General features: G+C 41.7%; 2 protein-coding genes across 11 annotated transcripts in view; one reads left to right on the top strand and one right to left on the bottom strand.

Annotated features, from left to right (window-relative positions):
* LOC112432568 (rab3 GTPase-activating protein catalytic subunit-like) overlaps positions 1-12,061 on the top strand; it is a gene marked incomplete at its 5' end in the record, with an annotated part of 30,445 nt that extends 18,384 nt beyond the window's left edge. Inside the window, 4 exons of the mRNA XM_076875336.1 lie at positions 332-435; positions 1,265-1,380; positions 1,672-1,774; positions 10,236-12,061. Coding sequence (XP_076731451.1) covers positions 332-435; positions 1,265-1,380; positions 1,672-1,774; positions 10,236-10,469 — 557 coding nt within the window. The remainder of the gene's footprint in view (positions 1-331; positions 436-1,264; positions 1,381-1,671; positions 1,775-10,235) is intronic.
* Positions 12,062-20,391: 8,330 nt separating this feature from the next.
* LOC143412956 (uncharacterized) overlaps positions 20,392-24,324 on the bottom strand; it is a 15,889-nt gene continuing 11,956 nt past the window's right edge. For 6 of the 10 annotated variants that reach the window (XM_076874920.1, XM_076874919.1, XM_076874918.1 and 3 more), the window contains exons 5-6: positions 21,851-24,324; positions 20,392-21,525 (exon numbers count right to left, since the gene is read on the bottom strand). The exon at positions 21,851-24,324 is cut by the window's right edge. In XM_076874920.1, coding sequence (XP_076731035.1) covers positions 23,176-24,213 — 1,038 coding nt within the window. In that variant the 5' untranslated portion in view covers positions 24,214-24,324 and the 3' untranslated portion in view covers positions 20,392-21,525; positions 21,851-23,175. The remainder of the gene's footprint in view (positions 21,526-21,850) is intronic. The other 4 variants (XM_076874922.1, XM_076874924.1, XM_076874921.1 and 1 more) reach the window with 1 other exon arrangement.

Below are 24,324 nucleotides of genomic sequence, written 5' to 3' on the forward strand. Positions count from 1 at the left end.
GCACATGTGGGTATATTCCTGGACAAAAGGCTTAGTTTCTATTTGCAGATGTGTTCTGTGATCCTCTGAAATAGCTGGATTAATTAACTCCAATAATAATCCATCAAGACTTTGTGGATATGTTTTAATCTCTGTAAAGATTATTATAAAATGTTGTGAAGGTTTTGTTTATTTCAAAAGGATCTGTATTAGTAAGATAATAGTTTGCAGGTTTACTCAATTTTAGGCTTTTTCTCATGTTAACAGTAACTGAGGTTACAAACGTGGCAGGTCTTTCTTTTAATCACAGCTTTCTGTCACTCTGGAAACACTGTCATTTCTTCTCTTTCAGAGTCTGCTGAAGATATTCCATCAGTGCAAAAAACCATTCAGCAAGCTACAGTTCAAGCGAGCAAGCTCCTGCAGTCCCCCAACCAGGACTACAAGAAGTTAGAGGTCAGTGAAAACTCGACCGGACTTTCCACAAATAATTCAGTTTAAAAGAAAGTATCATTAGATTCACCCAAAAAAGTTTTGTTTTTAAATACATTATTGATTGATTGTTAACTGTGTTTTTGTTGTAGTTGAGTATGTGCTGTACATGAGGTGTACGTAGACTGGACAGTGTGCACCATGGCTGAGAACTTGGCTGATAATTATTATGGCCATTGATGGTTGAACCATGAAAACAGGGGTGTGGTGCAGTGGGATTGTAGTGGGAGCTGGAGTAACAAACTCCAGTGCTTCCTCAGTGATGGCTAACTTTTTTCTAAACCTAGGTAATTCCTTCGGCTGTTCCCACCTGGGCTCAAAGCTTTTATACTCTGCTGATATCGGATGTGTTTATCAGTGATCGAAAACAGAGACTGAGATTGTTATTATTGAGTTTGATCACACGTTAGGTGCATTAAACACCTGCTTTAATACTGTCCTAAAGTCTGAGAACAATCATCACTTCTTCACATATAAAAATGTTCTTCTCACTAGCACTCAGTATCCATACAGCCCCTTTTCTTTGAATAACGCTGTACAGCTGCACAGCTAAACCCCACCATGTTAGTTCGGCTTGACTGGACAGTCTTGTTGTGTAAAAGCATTCTTGGCTTTCTCAAAGTACATTTAAGTATGCCATGTATCCACTGTGACTCCAAACACGCCTTTTACACCCCGAGACTCAGCCTATAACGTTCCACGTAGGAAAAACCACGTATGTGTATAAATGTGACAGTCTTGGGGTCTCATGCTGTCAGGATTGAGCAGACAGTTGTTCTTGTCCTGTGTGCAGGATTTCATTAACCAGCTGCTGAGCATGGAGACAGTCATCACTCAAGCTCGCTCGCTCAAGGCCAAGTTCTCCGTTCCTGAGGACGACAGCGGAGAGGCTGCTGATGAACTGAAGAAGTGAGTCGCAGAGTTTGAGCTGCGCTCACTGACAGCTTTGTTTGTGCTGTTGGTAACATGTAACCGTCTTCACCGTCACTATAGATAGTTAGTCAGTAACAGGTTGTCACGATGAATCTGTTTCACAAAGACGGCGTCTGAAGGATCACAGTCAGTTCACACGTTTCTTTCTCGCTCATGTTGGTGGTCTTATTTTATAGTTTTGGTGTCTTCAGGTTTTACATGTTCTTATTTAAGTGTTTTGTTTTGTGGGAATATTGTAACATTTTCCACATTGTGTGTTGTCTCTAGGTTTGTGAGCTCCCTGCTGGAGGAACCAGAGGTGGTAGTGACAGGAGCAGGCCAGGGCCTGGCTGGCAGTATAATCCACGGACTCTTCATCAGTGCTCAGAGGGTAACTCTCACTCTGCCTCCGTGTCCTTCCCACGTCTTGCTGTCAGTTTCATGTATACAGTCATGTATTTGTCATCTATAGAGACATCTTTAGAGGTACACACACACACCAGTCAACCACTTATTCAATATCAGCATCAAGAATAGGTCGGTGTCCCGGTCCTAGAACAAGACATGAAGTCAGCGCTGTTTTATTTTGTTGTGGGCAGTCTGAGGTACACCTGTGCACTACTCATGATGTCAGATCAGCATCCTGATGTGGCACACCTGTGAGGTGGGATGGATTATCTCAATATAGCAGATGTGCCCACTACCACACATTTGGACTGATTTGTGACCACTGTTTGGGAGGGATGGTTATATTGTGTATCTGGAATGAATTTTAGGTCTCTACGTCCATCCCATGGGGAATGGGAGCAGTAACAAAGGTGTTGCGTTTATATTTTTGTTGAGTGTATGTACTTCATGTAGATGAAACTGGAAGGACGTGGTCAGCACTGATGTAAAGATGCGGTGTTTTCTGTCAGTGTCAGGAGAGTCTGCTCTATTGTAACGTTGTTTCTTCCTGAAACACACAATTGCTGCTGCTGTGCTGTGAAGCACGTTCAGAGCTATAAGAACCAGTCTGTTTAACTATCAATGAAAAATGAAGAATTATCAGTTTGACTGTGTGACAATTCTGCAGGAACAAAGTTGTGCAGCTCTCTCCACAGTGGAGCAGATCTCCTTCCTGTCTTTGACGCTTCTTTTTCTCTTTCTGCAGTAACAACTATTAGTGTGCATTTGTATATGTTTACAGTGTTAGCAGAAACAAAGCTTTGGTGGCCGTGACTCCAGAGATGGAGCCGAGTATCTAATCGAATCATCGGTTTGTTCTTTAAGCCTTAAAAGTGTCCATGTGCTCCACACTGGATCCCAGATTGACTCTGATGCATCAACTGGAACATGAATCCAAAATCCTGCTCCTCACATACAAGGTCTTAAATAATCAGGCCCCATCTTATCTTAATGACCTTGTAGTACCATATCACCCTATTAGAGCACTTCACTCTCACACTGCAGGCCTACTTGTTGTTCCTAGAGTATTTAAAAGTACAATGGGAGGCAGAGCCTTCAGTTTTCAGGCCCCTCTTCTGTGGAACCAGCTTCCAGTTTGGATTCAGGTGACAGACAAAACTTTCCTCTTTGATAAAGCACATAGTTAGGGTTGGATCAGCAACCTTAATTAGTCTGCAATAGACCCTGTGCACGAGAAAATGCTAACTTCCTGTTTTAAGATCGGATGCAGGGTTGTACATTTCCGGTAGCTTTACTTTGCGGTCAATTGCTGCTGCAAAGATGGACTCCAAAATCATGTCCAAAATATGAAAACAGAAAGATGGCGTTAAGTTACAAAGAGCAGAAGGTGGGAACACTCACCACTGCTGTGTCATAAAAAAAATCAAATGATCAGTTTTGAGGTTTGAAGCGTGCAGATCGATTGGTGGTTTACATCACTCAACACAAGCAGAACTGCATTAAATGGTAAATGGCCTGCATTTGTGTAGCGCTTTTCTAGTCCATAGGACCCCAAAGCGCTTTACACTACATTCAGTCATCCACCCATTCACACACACATTCACACACTGGCGATAGCAAGCTACATTGTAGCCACAGCTGCCCTGGGGCGCACTGACAGAGGCGAGGCTGCCGGACACAGGCGCCACCGGGCCCTCTGACCACCACCAGTAGGCAAACACGGGGTTAGTATCTTGCCCAAGGATATTTGGCATGCAGCCAGGATGCAGCCTGGGATCGAACCACCGACCTTCTGATTAGTGGCTGACCTGCTCTGCCACCTGAGCTACAGCCACCCCACAGCCATTACAGAATCAGAAGCACATCTCTGTATTGATTGATTGATTGGTAATTTATTTCAACATGTGAACAATATACAAGTACATTTAGAAAAGAAATAAGAGAGAAAAAAATACTATACAAATTACATACAAAAAAAACCATTCTGATTAATTTACATGTATAGTGACAGTTCTTATGATTTAAACAGGCAGATGTTCAGCATTCAAACTACAGGTGAACAATAGTCAAAGGTTTCCCTGCTAGTCAAGTACACACCTACACAGCATGTCAACAAACCGTGGTAAGGGTCTCTATGCATGAGTATTTACGAAGGGTATGTTGTGACGTACCTTCAAAATTACCGCGGTCCCTCGCTATAACGCGGCCTCGCTGTTTCGTACATTTTTTTTGTGCAAGTTTGCATGCTTTTTTTTTTTTTGCGCACAGCGCTTTGTGTTCTGCGTCCTGATTGGCTGCAGACTATTGTTGATCTCCTCCGTGCCGTCTCTCCTGTACAGTACAGAATCGCTGATTCATTGATTCATTAATGATTCATTGATGTTGAATTATCTCTCAGCTGCTCTGTTCTCATGTGCTGGACCTGAAAACACGGTTTGATCTTTGGTTTCTGTAATACTGGACTTATTTGTCTACGAAGGTTTGAACTTTGAGAGCTTAAACAGGAGAGAAACATGTGAAAATGTTCATGTCTGTCTGAGTGTATAAAGTGTGTAGTGAGGGGTTTTACCTTAAAACATCTATAATAATTGTAAAAAATAAAGTTGGCTACTTCAGATTTCACCAATCGCATTTTATTTTTAGAACGTAACTCCCGCGATAAACGAGGGAGCGCTGTATACAAATACTGAGAAGTATAAAATTTGAATCCTGTCTCTCTCTGAGGCGCGGGGGGAAAAAATATCGACAAGTCGATCAACATCATCTACAGATACATTCGACATCTCGAGAAATGTAAATCGCCACTTGATTCGTCCATTTGGTTGAAAAACCCGACCGTGAACAAGGAGCGAATATCACACCGGAAACTAAGCGCTATGCGCCGGAAGTAGCATATGCTAAGGCGCACAGGTCTAAGTTATAGGTCTAAGTTCCCCATAATGCACTGGGTGTTTCTTCTTCACTCAACATGTGTTAGTAGACCTCTCTGCATTCAGTCCGTCTGCCCCTCATCTATCGATGGATGTTAGAGGCTTTGGTTCCCACTGTCGCTCACAGACGGTCACCTAATGTTTCCTGTGTAACTGCAGGGTCTTTGCCTTATAACATAGAAGCAGCTTGAGGTAACTGTTGTTGTGATGCTGTGTGTGTGTAATAAAGCTCCCTTACTGACAGTGGGTCACCACAGCTTGTAGCTCCATGTATTTGATGTGGCACGTTTGCCCTCGCTGACACAACCTTAAAGGGATTTGTGTGTATGAATAAAGTTTATTGTTCATACAGTTCATTGCCGTATGTCTGTGAAAGGCTGAATGAGGGTTGTAGCTCCCTCAGCAGCTGTGGAGCGATGGCTCGTGGTCACCTGATTCAGCCCTGGAGATGTGGTTGGTTAGACACGCTGCTTTAGTTTACACTACAAACCACACTCACCTGTTTACACTCCTTTTGTGTTACAACCACCTTGTTACACTCAAACACCAGATGATGCATCTGAGCCAACTAAGGATTCACTGAGACTGAAGAAGCTCGAGATCATAAGAATTTGAGGCTCAGCTGATACAGTATCATAGGAGAATCCAACCATTGTATGTCAAGAGACTCTAGGCAGTGAAAGCTCCATCTGGAGGAGGAACGACGTGGTTCAGAGCGTTGCCTCCTGCAGCTGGTGACATGTTCAGATTTCAGCTCTGTCGGTTAGAAAGTCTGTTTTTGTTTTTCATCTGTGTGTTGCTCTTTCATCCTTTTCTTCTTCCTGTTTCTTGCATCAGGCTGGCTGACTTCACCACTGATGAGGTAACCATGAGCAGTAAGCCTCGTGTCGCTCACAGTTACATTTAACATAGTGCGATAAACACACTCAGTCATTATAAGGTACATCCTCTCTAAAGGTTCACATAACAGACAAACAGGATAATAAAAATGATCTGGTTCTTTGCAGCGTCCTGAGATGAACAACACACGACATTATTACACGTCTCAGTATTTGTTACACTGAACACAAATATAAACACAACACTTTTGTTTCCATGAGCTGAACCGGATCCTGACTGGTTTTGCGACATGTGTGTCATTGTGCTACACATGTACGGCATATTTCAAAGTGGCCTTTTATTGTGGGCAGTCTCAGACACACCTGTGCAATATTCATGCTGTCTAATCAGCACCTTGACATGCCACACCTGTGAGGTGGGATGGATTATCTCAGCTAATGAGAAGTTCTCACTAACACACATTTAGACAGATTTGTGAACAGTGTTTGCGAGCAATGTTCCCTGTAATGTTTCACGTGTCTGAGCGAACACACAAACTCCCTGAGCGTCCCTTGGACCACTGTGAGTAACAGCAGACGTGTGCACTGTGGTCACGCCAGCATCCAAGTTACATGTTTATTAAAATAATCAAATTACAGCATTTACATTTATGTTAGACTACTTTTAATTAACTGCTTTAGCCCACTTACAATGAAAATTAAAACAATCTTCTTCATGACCTGTGCAGCATGTTAACACTAATGGAAGTAAGAATAACTTGAACTTCAATTTTGAAAACACAACTTTCTTTAAATAAAGCTCTGACTTGTATTATGAGTCTGTGGTCTGAGAGAGAGTCTGTAACTGTCTGCAAAATACAGTAAATAATGACCAATGTTGGGCAATTAATTATATAGTTACTTCTTCAAAAAAGTAACTGAGTTTTGCAAACAGAGTTTTTTGCAGCTGTTTACCTAAAAATGCAGCCAAGGTGTTTTTTAAATAAACATTTCAAACTATTTACAGAACAATCAGCTGTTCTGCATCAAATCTGATGCCACACAAATTATTTGTGCCGCTCCAAAAAATAATTTCTGTCCACTATGAGATGAAGGAGAACAACAGCCTGATACCTGCAGGCCTGACAACAGGAGATGTATCACTGCTGTAACACCTGTAACACTCAGCAGTCGCCTCATTGTTCTGACACACACAACAAAACTATTGACTACACTACACACTAACTACACAAGATTTGTGCTAAACTTGGCAATCGCATCTCAAACACCGCCGTCACTCCTAAAACTTCCCCCTTCCTAAACAACTAAATGTCATGTTGCCATATCATTTTTTGATTGGTCGACATGGTGCATTTTTCCACCAATAGGAAAGGCTGGTGGGGGTTTGTTTTGGTGTTGTTTTGGCTCACAGGCTTTCGAGCGTTTTCCTTATAAAACGGCGTTTTTACCGTTTCTTCCCGCAGTAAATATAAACAACGACAGTATTCAGGAAGAAAAACAAACATTGCAGATATTTTTATCATAACTCTGGTTTTACGCGGCCGATCAACACAATTTAAAAACTGGTATAAAGTCCACACTTTGTCCGTCAGTTGTTCCGTCTGTCCTGCTCACGTCTCCAATGGTTGTACACGCCACATCAGCCGCTTTGCTAAAACACCGGTGTTGGCACATAAGGACGCTGTCATAGCCTGTCAACCACGTTGATCAGCTGCGTATATACGAATGTGAATCGCGTGATTGGCTGGACTACGGGATAAGGTGGCCTCGTTCTGATCCCATACGGGAGCAGCCAGTCACTGACTAACACTGCAGAACAGAATTGTTAAAGTTTTCATTTTAATTTCAATTCAGGTGATTTTTTTTTTTTTTTTGTGCGCAACGCAGATTTTCTGTGCAGAGCCCGTGCCAGCAGTGCACAATTGTGCCAGCAGTGCGCAATTGTGCACGCGCGCAGCTTAGAGGGAACATTGCTTGCGAGTGTCGGGTCTTTTGTGTTTGTAGAAAATGTTTCATATCTTTGAGTTGAGCTCATGGAAAACAGGAGCAAAAACAAAAGTGTTGCGTTTATATTTTTGTTCAGTGTAAATGATAAAACATCAGGTTTGACCCAGAATACAGTTTGATCCACATGATGGCGCTGTGAAAAGTGCGCGCTGTACTGGTGGCACCAGTGTCCCCAGCCCACAGACCAGTGCTGCCACTAATTGTCATTAGCAGCATCTAAATGCTGTTTAAAGGTGGACTTCATCTGTCACACAGGAGCAGTTTGGCTTCGCTTTGCTTAAATAATGACCTGGTGTATTTCTGTATACACACCTGCTAAGGATCAGGTGACTTTTATAATAAAAGGTTAATACGTAAAACCTTAAAAATAAAAAGGGCTGTTTTTAGCAGTATTTAGGCTGCAGTCTGTGTATTATGTCCATGATATTCTACATTACAGTAAAAACAGTAATTATATAAAGAACAGATGGATCAGGATCCTGTCTGTTCTTTACTATGATCTCAGCTGATAATGAGGCTTGAAAGAGACATGTTTGAACTTTTGCATTGATCAGACAAATAAGCCTGCATGTTTGCATGAGCTTTACCTTTAACTGTAAAACATGAAGCCTTTATTATTAAAAAAAACAAAACCCTTTTGGTGTCATACAGGTAAGAAAGCAGTGAAGCGTTTTTCTCTCTAACAGATGTTTCATCTGTTTTCTCTGCCGTTGCTCTGATGGGACCTGCAGGGTGTTTTTGGTGACGTGGAGGTTTGCACATGTTTCACTTGCTGCCTGTGGTTCATGTTCTAGTCCCACTGTGAAGCACATAGACGTGTCCTGACTTCCTGTCTGTCCCACACTCTGTTGTCTCTGTTTGTTGCTGCCAACAGTACAAGTCATCTTTGCAGATTTTACTGAATTAACAAAAACATGTTTACTGAAAGACTTATTCAGTAAACATTAGGGCTGGGCCATATTATACCGTTCACGGTAATACTGGTATAATGTTAGGCAATGATAGGAAAATGAAATATCGCGATAGAATATGAGTAAAACGCGCATGCGCAGTGCCTTTGTTTTCATACGCACATGGCCGATTGTTGAGTGAATCAGATGAACCAGAATTGGTTTGTAAAAATGGTGCAACTTCCGTGATGTGGAACTGGTTTGGTGTTTGTCCGTCAGATACACGACAAAGCACATTTTTTTGCAGAACATACAAGCAGCCGTCGTTATTGTCGTATTTGTCGGACTAAGATGCTCTTAAATCTGGGAGTAATCTGGGTCCTAAACTCCGTAAACTTCAGGTCAAACAACACTGCAGCATCACTGAGAGTTAAAAACTGTCTAAATTCTTTCATCTTTAATAAAACGATCAGCATTGCTGCTTTACCAGGTGTAACTATGAAGTTTAACTTCCAGGCATCCATGAAAACAAAAGTTATTACATTTAACGGAGTTAAAAGTTAGCAGGAAGCTAGCGGAAGTTAGCTCGCTAGTTTCGCTAGTTACCTAAGCATGATATAGCATGTTCTGACTGAGAGATTTCTGAAAAAATTCAAACGTACAGCTCTGCTACCACTTCCAACATAAATGAAGACAGGAAACTAAACAGCAGTGACGTTTGTAGGGTTACTGAAGTTGGGCTAGCTGGTATATAATGATGTGCTACGTGATCGCTAGCGACACAGCTATGTTAGCATAACATAAAGAGTGAAGCTGGAGGATGAACGCTAACACTTTTCCACTTATAAAAGTTAACGTGAAGGTTCCTGATGGTTAGAGACAAATGCAATCGCATGGCAGGATGCTGTAAACGGACCAAACTCCAGTCAGGAGAACAACTGAGATAATCCATCCACAATACGAGGTTAGTCATTAATATACTGCAACAACATGGGAATAGAGCAGCTGCCAGAGAATTCAACATTAATGAATCAATGGTACAGAAGTGGAGGAAGCAAGAAGAATGAGTTTAATAAAGTTTGATTTATCTGACTGCTTTGTTTCGCTTAATGTGCCTTATAATCCCGTGCACCGAAAACTACGTACTGCACACTGCAGTTTAATGTTGCAAAGCACCTCTTTTTAACTTCAGTGGATATTATACATGGTTATGCTCAGGATATGTCAGCCCATTTCTACTGGAAATGCCTTTTGGTTAAACTTTCAGCAAGGAATTTGCATTTGCACTGTTACATTTTTATAAAGCTTTAATGTACATAAAAACCAGCTTCTTGTTTAAGTGAAAATAAATGGAAGGTTGTCTTTTTGCGCTAGTAATGTTGTGGAGTTGTATTTTGTCTCGCATCAATTATATCGTCAGTTATATCGTTATCACAAATTTTCAAATATATATCGTGATAAATATTTTTGGCCATATCGCCCTGCTCTAGTAAACATGTTTGTTACACTGAGACTGAAAAAGAGATCCCTGTTTACGCTCATAGAAAACGAGCCTCTGTTTTACTTTATTGAAATCATTTCTAATCACAGACAGGATCAGCAGCGTGCAGCTGCAGTGAGGTGTTAGTAGAGGAGCTGTGTTTGTGAGCTGTAGTCTGGATCAGGTCTCTGTGGGAGACTCGGTTACAGTACTTCTGAATATCCACGTGTCCACCTCACACAGCACATTTCTTCAGAATCGGTTGCTGTTTGCTAACATTTGACCTTTGCCCTTTTAGGCTGCCCTTCTGGCGCCCGTCGATAAGGACTTGGGATCTGACAAGAAGCAAACTGGGGGAAGCAGCAGAGTACCAGACTTCCCTCCTCCAGCAGGCCGGGAGATCTTGTTGCGCACCTGTGTGCCGCGACCAGCAGCGTACTCCAAGGCGCTGCCTCAGCGGCTCTTCTGTGTCCTGATGAGGGAGGAGTTTAGGTTGACCGGAGCCTTTTCCACAGACACGTCCTTCTTTTAAGTCCTGTGAACAATTCACACCTGGGATAAAGATAAGTGAAGGACACAGGATGGAGACTTTCACATGTATGAACGTGGCCATGGAGTAAGATCATAGAAATACATTTCTTCATTTGTTTGCTTTATTTGTAAGAATGGTGCAATATTTCAGCATCTACGGCTCGCCCAAGCTTAAAAGCAGGAAGCAGTATATTACTGGCATTGATTAAGAAGCATTTATGGCTTTGTCTGGAAATATGTGAAACTACATCCTTCTCTGTATTCATAAATCTGCAGCTTCCTGCAGCTGTGATAAAACAGTTTCACACTAAAACCTTCATTTTACCTTCAAAGCTTCTCTTGATGCCTTTTTAAGGAAATGAAATTTGTCGTTAGGATGGAGTTCCCCATCCTGCACTCACCACACGCTAACACAACCTTCTCAACTCTGATATTTAGTAGATTATATTTCAGTTGCAGGGATTGGTCCTGATGGTAAACATGAGAGCCGGTGAGGACTTCATGGGTCGTTTCAGCTGAGCTCCATCCTCCAGCATGTCCTGCTGCTGGATTAACACACAGCTGTTTGTTTGCATCCAACCAGAACCAGACCGTGCAGATCTTATTCCTGTTCATAAGCTGATTGTTCAAACATGAAGCTCTTTGACGTTGTATAAAAACTGAAACGACACTTTACAGCTGACTGTGATGTTTTAAATGGAGCTGGTTCCTCGAGGCGCGTCCGACAGCATGAGGGGAAAATTGGTTTTGTAATATTTTCTTTGTTTTGTTAAGGGTGTATCCATCCCATGATACAGACACATACAGTTTAAACGAAGCACTGAAACTTGCACATATTTATTATAGATGCACTGAAGCTAATCGAGATATTTGCTGTCAATCTGTGGCTGCGATTAAACACTTTACTGGAAACTTTATTAACTAGTAACTTCATCAGTCATGACAGAAGCTAATATTTCTGTGCTAACATCGTTTAAACAGTAACAGCTTTCCTCCAATATAAGCTAACATTTACACCGTAACTTTAAGCTAGCACCATAAAGACGGTAAAACACGTAATAATATCTACAAATGCATCTTAAAGCTGTTATATTAGCACTCGGTGTATTACTAAGATAACCACATTAACATTACTGACACTCGCTGACTTTTAATAGTCATTCTATAAATGCTGTCCGTTTAAATGGTCTTACCTGTACACACTGCATATCCACCGGGTTCCAGCCAGAGTGGATTCTGGAGTCTTCCACGCTCCTGTTAGTGATCCTCCATCTGGATGGATGAGAACAACCTTCTGAACAATCTAGCAGGAGATGGCCCATATCTATGGGACTGATTTGTGCTAATAACGCCCACTGTATGGACTGATAACAGCCGAAGCGGGTGAATAAAGTCACCCAGTAGCTAGCTGTGCCATTACCCAGCATACATCACTCCCTCCGTAAATGCAATAAACGATACAAAAGTATCGTTCTACCTGTTTTTCAGGTAGTTGTTTACATTATATAATTTATTGTGTTCAGTATACGTCACTACAATGTGATTTGGAAAATGTCTAAATATACCGACAGCAGGCACTTCCGCGGCAATCTCTTCAATCGGAGGACCCTTCACGTCAATTCCCGACGCGAGAGGGGTACCTGCACGTCCATAAGTGCAGCAGAGGGAGCCTGACCATGCGTCACACGTTTGACGAGTTGGGAGTGAGAACGTGTTGTATTATCGGATCGTCCATCTCTAGTAAATAGTGCACATTCATACAGTGCAGACCAGCAGCAGCACTGCTCACATATTTTGTGCTCTAAGAAGAAACCAAACCCAGCGAGTGATGTCACAGTGATTGTGTCCATCTTTCATATACAGTCTGTGGATATATCATGGTTTTAATGCCTCTGACAGCTTGTCATGAAATACAATGTGATTAACGTGGTTTTGTTTTAGAGGACTGAGGGACCTCCAGGGTCAAGAGGGTTGCTTTTGATTTTTGTAAAGACTCACACGGTGTGCTCGGGTGCTTGAAAATCTTTTCATCTTCACCAAAGCCCTCTGTTGGTTTGAGCTCAGTCTAAATGTGTTTGTGGTTTTCTGTTTGAACCCTGAAAGAAAAATTCAACTTCCTATTGCCGAGCTAATTTGCTTCATAATGACTCTGCCGGGTCATTATGAAGAAAATTTCATCAGGATCTCAACAGTGGAAACAGGATCAAACAATCAAATGTGTCTGTGCAAACGAGCTGAAACCACACAAAAGGATCCCAGACCGGCCCCGTCTCTCAAAGCGATCAACACGAAAGCTCGTGAAGTTTCATTTGAGGTCACGCAGGTTACATTTTCTTTGAAACTACTGACTATGTGTCAAATTCAGAACTATTGCTGCAATGTGACCCAAATAATACTTTTTATTCTGTATTCAATGAGATTAGTCGTATCGCTGGGAGATCTGGCTGTTATAATAAGGGAAAAGTTAATGGAGTTATCAGTCGTCGCTGTACTTGAAAGGAGAGATGGCCCAGCCAGATTTATTGTAATAAAATGCGTGGACAGCAACATGAGCCCACAGTTTTATGTCTCTATTGTTTTATAGTTTGGAAAATGATTTGCCAAAGATGAGTGCTTCCAGTTTTCTGCAGACTGCACGACCTGACTGTGGAAGTCTGTTTCTGCCACCCAAATATGAAGTCGATGATAGTTTTGTGTTATTTTCTTCACAAGTTGGAGTCAATAAGTGGAGATAATAACCTGTTAAGTTTTGAATCATGATGAGGATCTCTGTCAGTGCCTGCATAAAAATCTCAACTGTAGCTCAACACAACCAAGTGCAGTACAATGAAAACACTGACCCCGGGTTTAACGAGGACCAGAAGGATCCGGAACAGAGTCAACGACTAACTAAATCTGACGGGTACTTCAATACAAAAACACACGCAGAGTTCATTTTTCATGTGCTGCAGCCTCACAAACAGCTGATATCATGGAGATATAAAGTCAGAGCAACTATACGTTACTCTTACTGCGCATTTTTAATTTCTTTTATTATCCCTTTATCATCCAACCAGAGTCAGAGAGGAGTCGACCCCACCCACCACAGGGCGAGAGGCGGGGTACACCCAGGACAGGTCACCACTGAAGTACCATCAAATCAAATGAAAACATCCAACTCTGCAGTGCTGTTTGAAGGACTTTTACGTTGCTCCATTGCTGCACTTCAAACTTGTCCTCAGAGCAAACATCAAATTCTCTTTCAGACTCTGAGGCTCTGGAAGTCTCCTGCATATTCGCAGAATAAGACGGCGGCACAGAAGCCAACCAAAGTGCTGCTGTGCATGTGGTCAGCACTGACATGGACTTCAGATGTATAATATTTTCACTCCCTTCCCCAGACAGTCCTAATGTTAAGCTCTTTAAATGCCATCAGACTTTGGCAGGACGGAGTCTGGAGGAGCCTCATGGAAGAGAGGAGCTCCGCCTCTTTGGCTACATCCACACGGGTGTTTTTGAAAACACAGAGTTTCCGTTTTTGTTTCTTTGTTTTTAATCCCGTCCACACGTGCAGTTTGGAAAAATATCTCCGTTGTGGGATTACAATATTACCTTATGCCATGTTAGACCCCTAATTAAAGATTGTGAATTATTATGTAGTTTTAGTTTGCATTATTCTCCTGAATTAGAAGAAGCTGATAACTATTGCATTTATTAAACTGATTTGCATTAGAGTGCTGATTTATTGTGAATGAATGATATTGTTTTATGATGCATTATACTGCTGAGTTATAAGAAATACTGTTCACAGAAAGTCATCGCCTTATTTGTCTTATTAGAAGAGAACAGCCTAACTAAGCCTAACAGGGGACAGGTACTTCTGCCCAACCTGGCAGCCACAAAGTGAACTCATTTAGGTAAAGATAACCACATGCACCTAACCAGCCTGCACCAGCCTGACATTTCTTCCTCCTAAGTAAAAACGAATGGATGGATTGAACTTAAAGTCTCAGCTCAGTTTTCTATTTTGACCACCTACACCCCAAGATACTCTTTTAAAAAGTGTTGTTTTCAGATCCCTTTGAAGTTCATAAAGGGCCTGTTCATTTTCATTCAAATGTTTTATTACATAAATGTTACTGTTTTCTTTTGATTTATGCTCCCACTACACTGCACCTCTACAAACAACAATGCCACGGACTGTCAGTTGCTTTTACATGCTATAAACATGAGTAGGTTTGATCAGAGTTTCAGTTATCAAAGAAAAGACAAACTGAGCAAAAAGAAGGAAAAAAAGACCAACTTCTTCCCAACTGACAAGAAAAATACTCGTCATGTTTTCATAATAAAGGATCAGGCTCCCCATTTATGACAGCTTGGACCAATAATGTATGTTACATTGATGCTACTGTAGAGACAGTGTCAACATCTCTATTTAAATATAATTAATATACAAAACACAATAAAAGTTATACATGAATTATTCATTATTTTTCACTATTGATAAAATTCATGTATACTAATCAAGGTTATACATGAGTAACGACATTATTAATAATGATTAATAATAATAATTCTAATGCCAACATGATGACTGTTCATAGCTCCTGCTTTGAAATACTGAACTTAAACACTGACCTGATGAAAGATCACAATTCACAGTGGCCCACTGTCAGAATCATTCTGAATATAAACTCATCGAGTTAATCTGAACCTTTCTCAAATGTGCTGTGAATAAATGCTGCTGCAAGCCACTGTGGGAAAGCTGTGTTATTATCATGAAAACATCTGTGACACATTCACAGAGGACGAGGACACAAAGGGACGACACGCAGAGGCTGTGTTAAAGTCAAAAATCCAAATCTTTAGTCCTAAACAGGCAGTGGTTACAAACAGGAAGACGAGCAGTCCATTAAACAGTCTACAGGGTCAAACATACAGAGAATTCAAACAGCTATTAAAAACAAATAACTGGACACTGAAAAACTTCAGTGATGTGTGAGGCACCAAAGGGAAGCAGCTGAGTATATTCAATTAATTATCTTCAAATACAAAGACAGAAACTCCTACAGGCAGCATGCAAACTGAGCAGGATACACAAAGATCAGAGATTACAAAATAAATCAGAAAAGGATTTCAAACTTACTGAGAGCAAGGCCTCTGTTACAAATCTGTCTAATAGAAAAACATGCTGTACAGATACAATACGCTCAGTGTTCATGGTCATTTAAAAACTGGCTCTACCTGAACCACTTCAATATTTTATGAAGTCACTGAGTCGACCATTTCTACAGTTTGTTTCCTTCATTGCAGTTAGAGTGTGGCTGGTAAGGATGAAAACACACACAGAGCGTAAATTGTCTTTGTTAGTAAGAAACGTCAGCAAAGAAAAGACAAAACACACAAACACTCTCATGATATTCATGAATCATTAGAAAGCATCCAAACATTCTGCTCGTGGACTTTTACAGTCTTATTTGCACTCGCTCATCTTCATAATCATCCTGATCAGTACATGACAGGGGAGGCTTTGAGGTAGGCGGGGCTCTCTGCTGATGTCAGCATGAAAGGCAGGACCAGCGTCTGCCACATGTTGGTGAAACATCACAGTACACTGGCGTGGTTTCCTTTCCAGATGTTGGACGTTTGACACTTCAACGTTGAGGCCAACAAGAAGACAGTTTTGGGTCGGGTTGCTGCAGGGTTTCTAACTGAGCAAAAGCAGAAGCACACAGACCAACAGGGATCAGATGCTGAGTGTTAGAGGAACATCTGTGCTGATCACTGAATGCTGCTGTGGTCTCTTGTTGAAGTTGGCTGGTGGGACAGTCTAATAGTGATATCCTGCCCATCGGAGGAACAGTTTTAAAAACACATGCAATACTTTGTTTGTATTACAGTCAAAGTTTATGTTAATTTTGTCCTTTAAAAGTGTTGCTGTACTATAAAGTCCTATAATTTGAGGCTAAAATGGCTCAGAGAGTCTCTCTCTCAGAGGATCTCCTTTGAAAGTGGAGACGGCTTTATCCGCTGATCCACGTCACTTTACCTGGATGTTTTCTTTGAAGCTGGATGAAGACTCCTCTCCCTCACTCCTGTTGCAGCTGTGTGGTCCAGTTGGCCTCTGAGGTCACAGTCAACATCTGTAGCAGAAGAGGGGAAATAAAAGTCCAGGTTACCAAAACTGGGAGCTTTTCCAAAATAGAGCGTAACTGGACTTTTTCAGCCTTACAGGCAGATAGTCGTCTAAAGCTGCAGCTTTTTCTTTTTAGCTTTTTCCAATCTCTGCTCTCTGCTTTCTTTGAGAACATGTCTGCTTTCTTGGCATGGGTCTGTCTGCTGTTGGTGAAGAGACTAAATCCACATACTCGCTACTAAGATCTCCTCAAGTAGTCTCAACCAGATTACAGTTTAAGAGTAAATGTCTCCTGAGAGTTTCACCTTGGGGTGATGCTGTCTCGCTAACATGCAATCATGAGCATTAATCTATGAGGTGAAAAAGTAATTTTAAAAGCTCCAGCCACAAGTTTTATTTCATCTGTGTTTTGGTCAGAGTCCCATCAGACCTCCAGAATGGTGTCAGAGTGTTTTCTATCCACGTGATGAGCACAGGCCTCAGGTCCAGACCTCCACGGGCACCATAGCCTCTTTGGAGCTAATAGGTGCAAGAAGGTTTTGTTGGGATAGGAACTGAAGAGGAAACTGATGAGGAAGGCAAGGATCTTCTTCAGCTCCTCCGAGCCGGGACCTCTTTGTGTAGGCCAGCATTGGCCAGGTAGCCCTCCAGCATCGCTGGATGGCCGACAGTGGAAAACCTGGAGGAGGAGGAGAGAAACAGCAGCTTGGAGCATGTCTTTATACTGTTTAGTTTTTAGAGCCACAGACTTTCTTTTAATGTCATTGTTCAGGATCTATGACTGATTATGTATTTATTGTATTCCTCCATGACTGTGTGACAGCAAGTGGAAAAAACCAGCTTCACCTTTGTTGATATGCTTGTAATTTTAATATTGATTAAATGGCCCATGAAATAATAGAAAGCTCATATATGAAAATGTATTTTAAGAAGTAAAATGTTAATCTGAGTACAAAGGAGTACACTCACCTTCTGGTAGATGGAGGTGTAGCGAGCGCTGGTGAACATCCAGGCCTCCTCGTAGAACTGATCACTGATTGGATCCAAAACATCGATGGAGGATCTGTGTAAGCGCTGAGGATCGTCCTGATGGACAGAACAGAAGGAGAGTGAGACAAGTGAAGATATACTAAACAACACTGTGACATGAACTGAGCCACACACAGTTTGATTCACAGGTGATTGACACATTATTTGACCACGAGCAATCTTTTCTGGTTTGATGCCGTCTTTGTAGCCAGAAACCAGCTCTCTCCTCGGCTTCCTCCACTACACGCTTCCCCCACGCCAGTCTCCTCCGTCACTATAAAGGGGAGAGTCATGAGCTCCATCACCCTCACCTGTGCCGTCCAACGTCCCGCCACCAGCCTCCACTGCAGCAGGCCAGAGACCACACCCCTGCCACAATAAGTAAAAGTATATCCTTGCTGTACCCTTAATGCTAAATGTGCTAAATTAACCGCTGCCTTTGCCCCTTTGGGATTATTCTTATGTCACTGGGATGTTGACCTTTGACCTTCACATTAGAGAGATGGGCAGACATAATTAGTGTATGAATTTTAAAGTCACAGGTAATAAAGAGAGTGTAGCAAATGTAGTCAGGTTTATTACTCTGTATCACACATGAGTGCCCGAGGGAGGCGGGGCTGACTGGGGAGACACAGGAAACAGAGAGACAGGGCTGACTCGACATGAAACGATGAAACGTGGGACACGGGAACAGAAACTAAACACAGGCTGAAATGAACACTGAGGGAGGGAGAACTAAGATTACTGAGAGCCTGATAAATAAGAAGAACAAAAACCAAGAAAAACAAGAGTCAAAGAAAACCAAAAACACAAAGCATTGGGCCAGGACCCACTGCTGTGACATTTATATGTGATAAAAACATTAAAAACTGCTCAGATGTTGAAATCTTTCTACGTATACTTTAGGTTCAGCTCTCCAGCCTGGCATTTGGTTAAGCATGATTCAAACATTTGATTTTGTTTAACTGGTTTTAATTATAGTTACTTTTTGTGAACATTTGTTGCAGCATTTAAAAATACATCATTTATTTTCAAACTTTTATTTGATTTAGAGCATCATATTTGACCAACGTAAATGTTTTAATTTCATATAAAATAACTGAAACAGTGAACTAAATATCTGAAATCTTTCCTTCCTTAAAAGTTATAATCCTACTTAAGTTATAGTGCAAACGCTTAAGCAATAAATATATATAATGCTAATTAATTAATATTTCCCTTTGATGTTGCAACTATGCGGTCACTTCTGTCTTTAAACAAAATAATATTTTCCAGTTACAGAAATCATAAAGTCCAAACTAAAGTGCTACTGTTGCTATATGCATTTTATATAAATCATGGATGATGGTCCTGACATGAAGGAAGAGAAAGTTACAGGTTGCATCCTTTGACTTTGTCTCCGTGCCTTTGGGCCATTTTCAGAAGGACAGATGTTTCTGTTCAATTCTTAAATCAATTTTTTCAAACACAAACACTATTTTAAAGCTTCTAGAGAGTAAAATATTAATGATAATTATAATAACAATAATAAAAACAAAAGCTCTCAGATCCATCAAACCAAGCAGCAGAAAGAACAATAACTGAAGAGAAAACTTTAACCTTGTAGACTTCATTATGTTCCAGCGGCTCTACAGACGCTGTGACCTCGAACTTAAGCAGGTCGTAAAGTATGTGCAGCTCAATAACTTCATAATCAGACCCTGTGGTATTTAGGCAGCAGAACAACTAAGAATAACAACTACAAATAAAGTTTTTAGGTTTCTGTTGTACTGCAAGGTTCTGTACAGGAGAACCAAACCAAGAGCAAATATTACGTCTCATTTACACCTGAGCACGAAGAGCCATCAACATTTAGCAAATTGAATCATCTTTGTTTAGATGCAAGAAGAATCATATAGAAATGAAAAAGTATAAATATAAATCCAGAGCAAAGATATCCTCTAATTCAGCGTAGCACATGTGCAGCTGCTGCGATTCACGTAAGCATTCGGCTCGTCGCTGTTGCAGATTTTTCTCTCGCTGTTCTGGCTCACAGCGCTGCAAACACAAAAATAAATATCCCCAAAGCTGTGAAAGGGAGCTAATTAGTAAGAGTATTGTTACTCTCCGCAGGAGTAGTCCAGCAGTAGAAATCAGTACAATAACAAGGTGTGTAACATCTAGCAGGGTGACAGAAAAACCCAGGGTAACTTCTAAGGACCTCAACGTCTCTCTCACATTGTGTTTTTTAAACATGCTTCCATTTGTCACTTCAGTCTTTACTCTGAAATACAGGAAGAGAAATCATGGCTGAAACAATTTCTCATGAAACCAGGGGTGTGGTCCAACAGTCAGTTTGGTGAGGAAGGTTCCTAACTGAGAGAAGTGACCCAGAAGTATCTGTGTAGCAGCCACAATGAATCCAGAGCATGAGCTTTATTAACTGATCAAAGTCTCTTCTTTCACCTTCTGTATCATTCAGTTTGCATTGGTAATGCCCATTATTGTAATGCTTTTTTAAGATGAGCAAAACTTTATTTCACTTTGGGTTAGCTGGGATAAGTGATGGATGGAGGGAATTTTACTTCAGCCACAGAAATCCTAAACAGGAAGGAGGAGCAGAGTTACAGTGGATCACTATCCAGCAGGGAAACAAGGTTTATTTCAATTTCTTGGCCATGAGTGAGATTTACTGAGTGGGCAAATTAGGGAGACGACACCATCAGATCCCGAGCCCTCCATGTGTTAATCAAGAGACGGCTGCTGTGCTACATCCATAAATAATGAATAAATTAGGAGCTAAAGCTGAAAGGACAGTTTATTTATACCATCTTCACGTGAACACATTCAAGAACATCACAGATGAAGAAACATTAAAAACTTCCACACTACATAAAGCAAGAAAAATAGTTTCTCTTTCAGGTGGTTTCAGAAAAACAGAAACATCAAGCATCTCCAAGACTCTCTTTGAAAGAACTAAAAACCTTTGTTATCATGGTCCAATCATGAGTGAACTCCCCGATGAAGCCTTGTGTGCTAAAACATGTCAGAGTTTCAAAGGTTAAACATGAGTTTCCAAAACGTTTTGCTGGAGAACAATGAACTATTTGACTGAGTTTCAATCATTTACAGACGAGCAAAACCAGGACAGAGAAAAAAGGACAAAACTGACTCAGTAAAAAACAGAAAAGAAGATCCCATGTAGATCTGTATTATGTAGAAGTTCAGCCCAACAACCAGTTCAGTTCAACACAAGTTTAAAGGATTCTATCTGAACTCTGTGGAGCCTGATCTCAAGCTTTTTGAGTCTGACACAGAAACCAGAGGATCTTTCTGTGTCTTCAGATTCACTGTGATCCAGTGATGGGAGTGATTTCAGCCCTGAGTGATCGCGCTGATGTTTGCACAGAGCAGACAATGAGGTGAATGTTTGGGCACATTGGTAACAGTGAAACAGTTTATTAGTAACGTGGGATCGTTTGTGTGCAGAGTATGAACTGAGATTCCTGAAGCTCTTGTCACACTGGTCACAGCTGTAGTTTCCTTCCATGTGTCCACGTTCATGACTGTTACGACTACCTGACTGTGAGAAGCTTCTCTCACAGTGTCTGCACTTGTGTGGTTTCTCTCCTGTGTGGACTCGTTTGTGTGATTTAAGGTCCCTTGCAGTGGTGAAGGATGACCCACACTGATCACAGAGGTGCTTTTTAACCCCACTGTGAATCAGTTCATGTTGTTTTAAGTGATGTGATGTGGTGAAGCTTCTCCCACATTCTTTGCAGTATTTCAGTTTGTCTCCAGTGTGTCTATGTTGATGTACTTTTAGGGTCTTTTGCTGACTGAAAGTTTTTCCACAGAGGTCACAATGAAAGTCTTTCCCACCACCACAGTGATGACAGGGTTGAGAACTGGATCCATCTGTGTCGCTCTGCTTCTAAACAAAGACACAAAGACAGTGTAAGTCAGTCCTTCAACATTTGTATCCTGAACGTCGCCTGAAATAAAGAGCTTCTCTGCAGACGTCCAATTACATTTGACTGTTTCAGTTAACACACTCAGTTTACTGGGCTGCAATAACTACAATACTACCACCATAATACTACAGTAATACTAAAATGATAACTGAAAGGAAAATCTGAATAATCACTCAGAGCTGCTTTTCCATGCAGTAGAATTGCTAACATGCTAACACAGTTTAATGAGCAGAGTTGTTCCAAACAGTCAGGCTAAAATGACAAGATAACAATATAAATACATACCTCACAGTAGCTGCACTTGTAGAGTCTCTTTCTGGTGTGGATCTGTTGGTGTTGTCTCAGGTGATGTGGAGATTTAAAAGTCTTCTCACACAGGTCACATTGATAAGGTCTCTCCTCAGTGTGGGTAAACGTGTCGTTGTAACTGTGCGTCTGTTGTAAACTCTTTGCCACACTGTTCACAGCAGTACACATCATGTCTGGTGTGAATGCATAGGTGTGTATTTCGGCTCCCTCTCCGGCTGAAAGTTTTTCCACAGATGTCACAGCTGTATGCCTTAATTCCAGAGTGGGTAACTAGATGACTCTGTGTCAGAGATTTACAGTTAACAAACAGTCAGGTGAATAAACAACAATGAGACACTTGTGTAGGTTAACGTGCTGCACGGGTGAAAAGCTCAGAGCAAATCACACCGAACTGCAGTATTCGTTTATTTTTATAGGTTACATCGTCAATATGCAAATATAATCACATTTCCTGTCACGCAGGTCCTGATGTCTGTCTGCATGCAAGCTGTGTGTGTGTGTGTGTGTGTGTGTGTGTGTGTGTGTGTGTGTGTGTGTGTGTGTGTGTGTGTGTGTGTGTCACAGAGTATGTGTGTTGCAGGTCAATTTCTAAGAATAATATAATGCAAGTCAACCTCTGCGGATATGTATTTCTGTGCTGGTCTCTTGTCAGTGTCACAGGGTCAGCTTCCTGTTTCTACAGAAAACTGTGTCTGGTGAAATATGTATAACATAACTTTTGAAGCATAAGCAAATAAAACAATAAAAACTCCCTAACATTCCTCCCTGTTGTTACCGTATTTCACCACTTCAATCATACTTTATTATCAGCTAACAATCACTTGCTTATAACATTTTCAATTGTAGCATCATTCAGTATGTGTGAGTGTGTGTGTTCCTATACTAAATCTTCTTCGTCCGGTTCATCTTCTTGTGGCAGTCCAACATAGGTGATTACTGTGGCCTGTACCATCTTGCCAATCATTGATCTGATACAGGGTAGAATGCATGTAGAGAACATGCAAAGCAATAAAAGAAGAACTCCTATCAAGACAAGTCCTTTGATCACGAGGGTCGTCCAGCCGCCGCTCAGTAGCCAGGTCAGCCAGTCCTCTGTGTTCATGACATAGTCTTGTTGCTGTGCATTACTCAGTTGTCGTAACTTCTCCAGGGCGGTGGTCATGGTCAAGGAATGCACGTTATCTGGAATCTAGGTGCAGCAAGTGGTGTTGAATAAGACACAGAGGCCCCCTCTCTCAGCGAGAATCATGTCCAGGGCGACTCTGTGTTGCATGACCACTATTCTGATCGCGTCGATTTCCTCATTCTGAGCCTTGTTTTATCCATGTTGAGCTGTTCAGGAAAAGTCTAAATCTGTAGTCAAGAGTCTCGATCCTTAGCATGTTTTTTCCATTCCCGATCCATGGGAAACGTGAGTGCAGGACTTTCTGTCCGGTGGTCCACAACTTGAACTCCGCTGGCACATCACTGCCCCAGATTGGATCATGAGGTTGCACGTCATCAGTGCTCCTCTTGCGTCTTGGTTGGTCCTGATGGAATATTCTGAACGTGTGGTCTGACACTAAAATTGGGGCGCAGAGTCCGGTGCTGTTGGGTGGGATGGTGAAGTATGTCTTTGAGCCACATGCCCAAGCTGTACCCTGCACCCAATATGTGCCATTCAGGAAGCTTATCCGTGCCTTTCTGTCCTGCGGCATCCGGAAAGTCTGGGAGCAGTTCTGGTTCATCCCCAGCTTTCTGTTGCCGTATGCGAAGGTGAAACACATTGGATGTTGTATTCCTGGTTCCCTCCTGACGTTGAAAGATTTTCCCTTGTCATTGGTTGCATTCAGGTGTACCCAGTATTGGTCATCACAGCTGTAGTTCCAGTCTGAGACCTCTGGCGCACAAGAAACTACCTCATTAGGTTTAAAGTTGATCAGTGTTCCTTTACACCGTCGCAGGTCAATTTTTGTGACTTGTCTTTTTAACTCAAGCTTGAAGGCGAAGATGTCTTCGGGGGAACATGTTCCGCTGGTGGCTTTGTAGAATGTACATAGGGCTTCGGAAAGGCTGGGTGATTTTCCATACAGGGTGGCTTGCATTGCTGTTGTTGGGAGGTGTGAACAGACGTAGCAGCCAGTGTGGTTGTCTTCTGTATGTACTCGGTTGTAGACGTACCGGTACCAGGCATTGTTCAGCCAGGGGTGGTTATGCTCTTTATCCATATCCTTTAGGTATAAGTTGTCATACGACCATTTCTTCTGCAGGTGGTGCTGTGGGTCCTTGTCTCTCCAGGTGAGTATCAGTAGGCTCACTAGGAGCGCAATGCCAGTCATTATGAGGACAAGGTTCTTCATTATGACAGGCACACCCGGGCTCCAGGTGAGTAGACCACTGGCGAGAAGACAAAAGGGCAGGATATACCCAAACAGCCCTTTCCTCCACCAGGAGAACACCTAGGAGTCGGG

This window comes from Maylandia zebra, linkage group LG16 (assembly GCF_041146795.1).
Source record: "Maylandia zebra isolate NMK-2024a linkage group LG16, Mzebra_GT3a, whole genome shotgun sequence".
In the NCBI taxonomy this organism is placed as follows: Eukaryota; Metazoa; Chordata; class Actinopteri; order Cichliformes; family Cichlidae; genus Maylandia; species Maylandia zebra.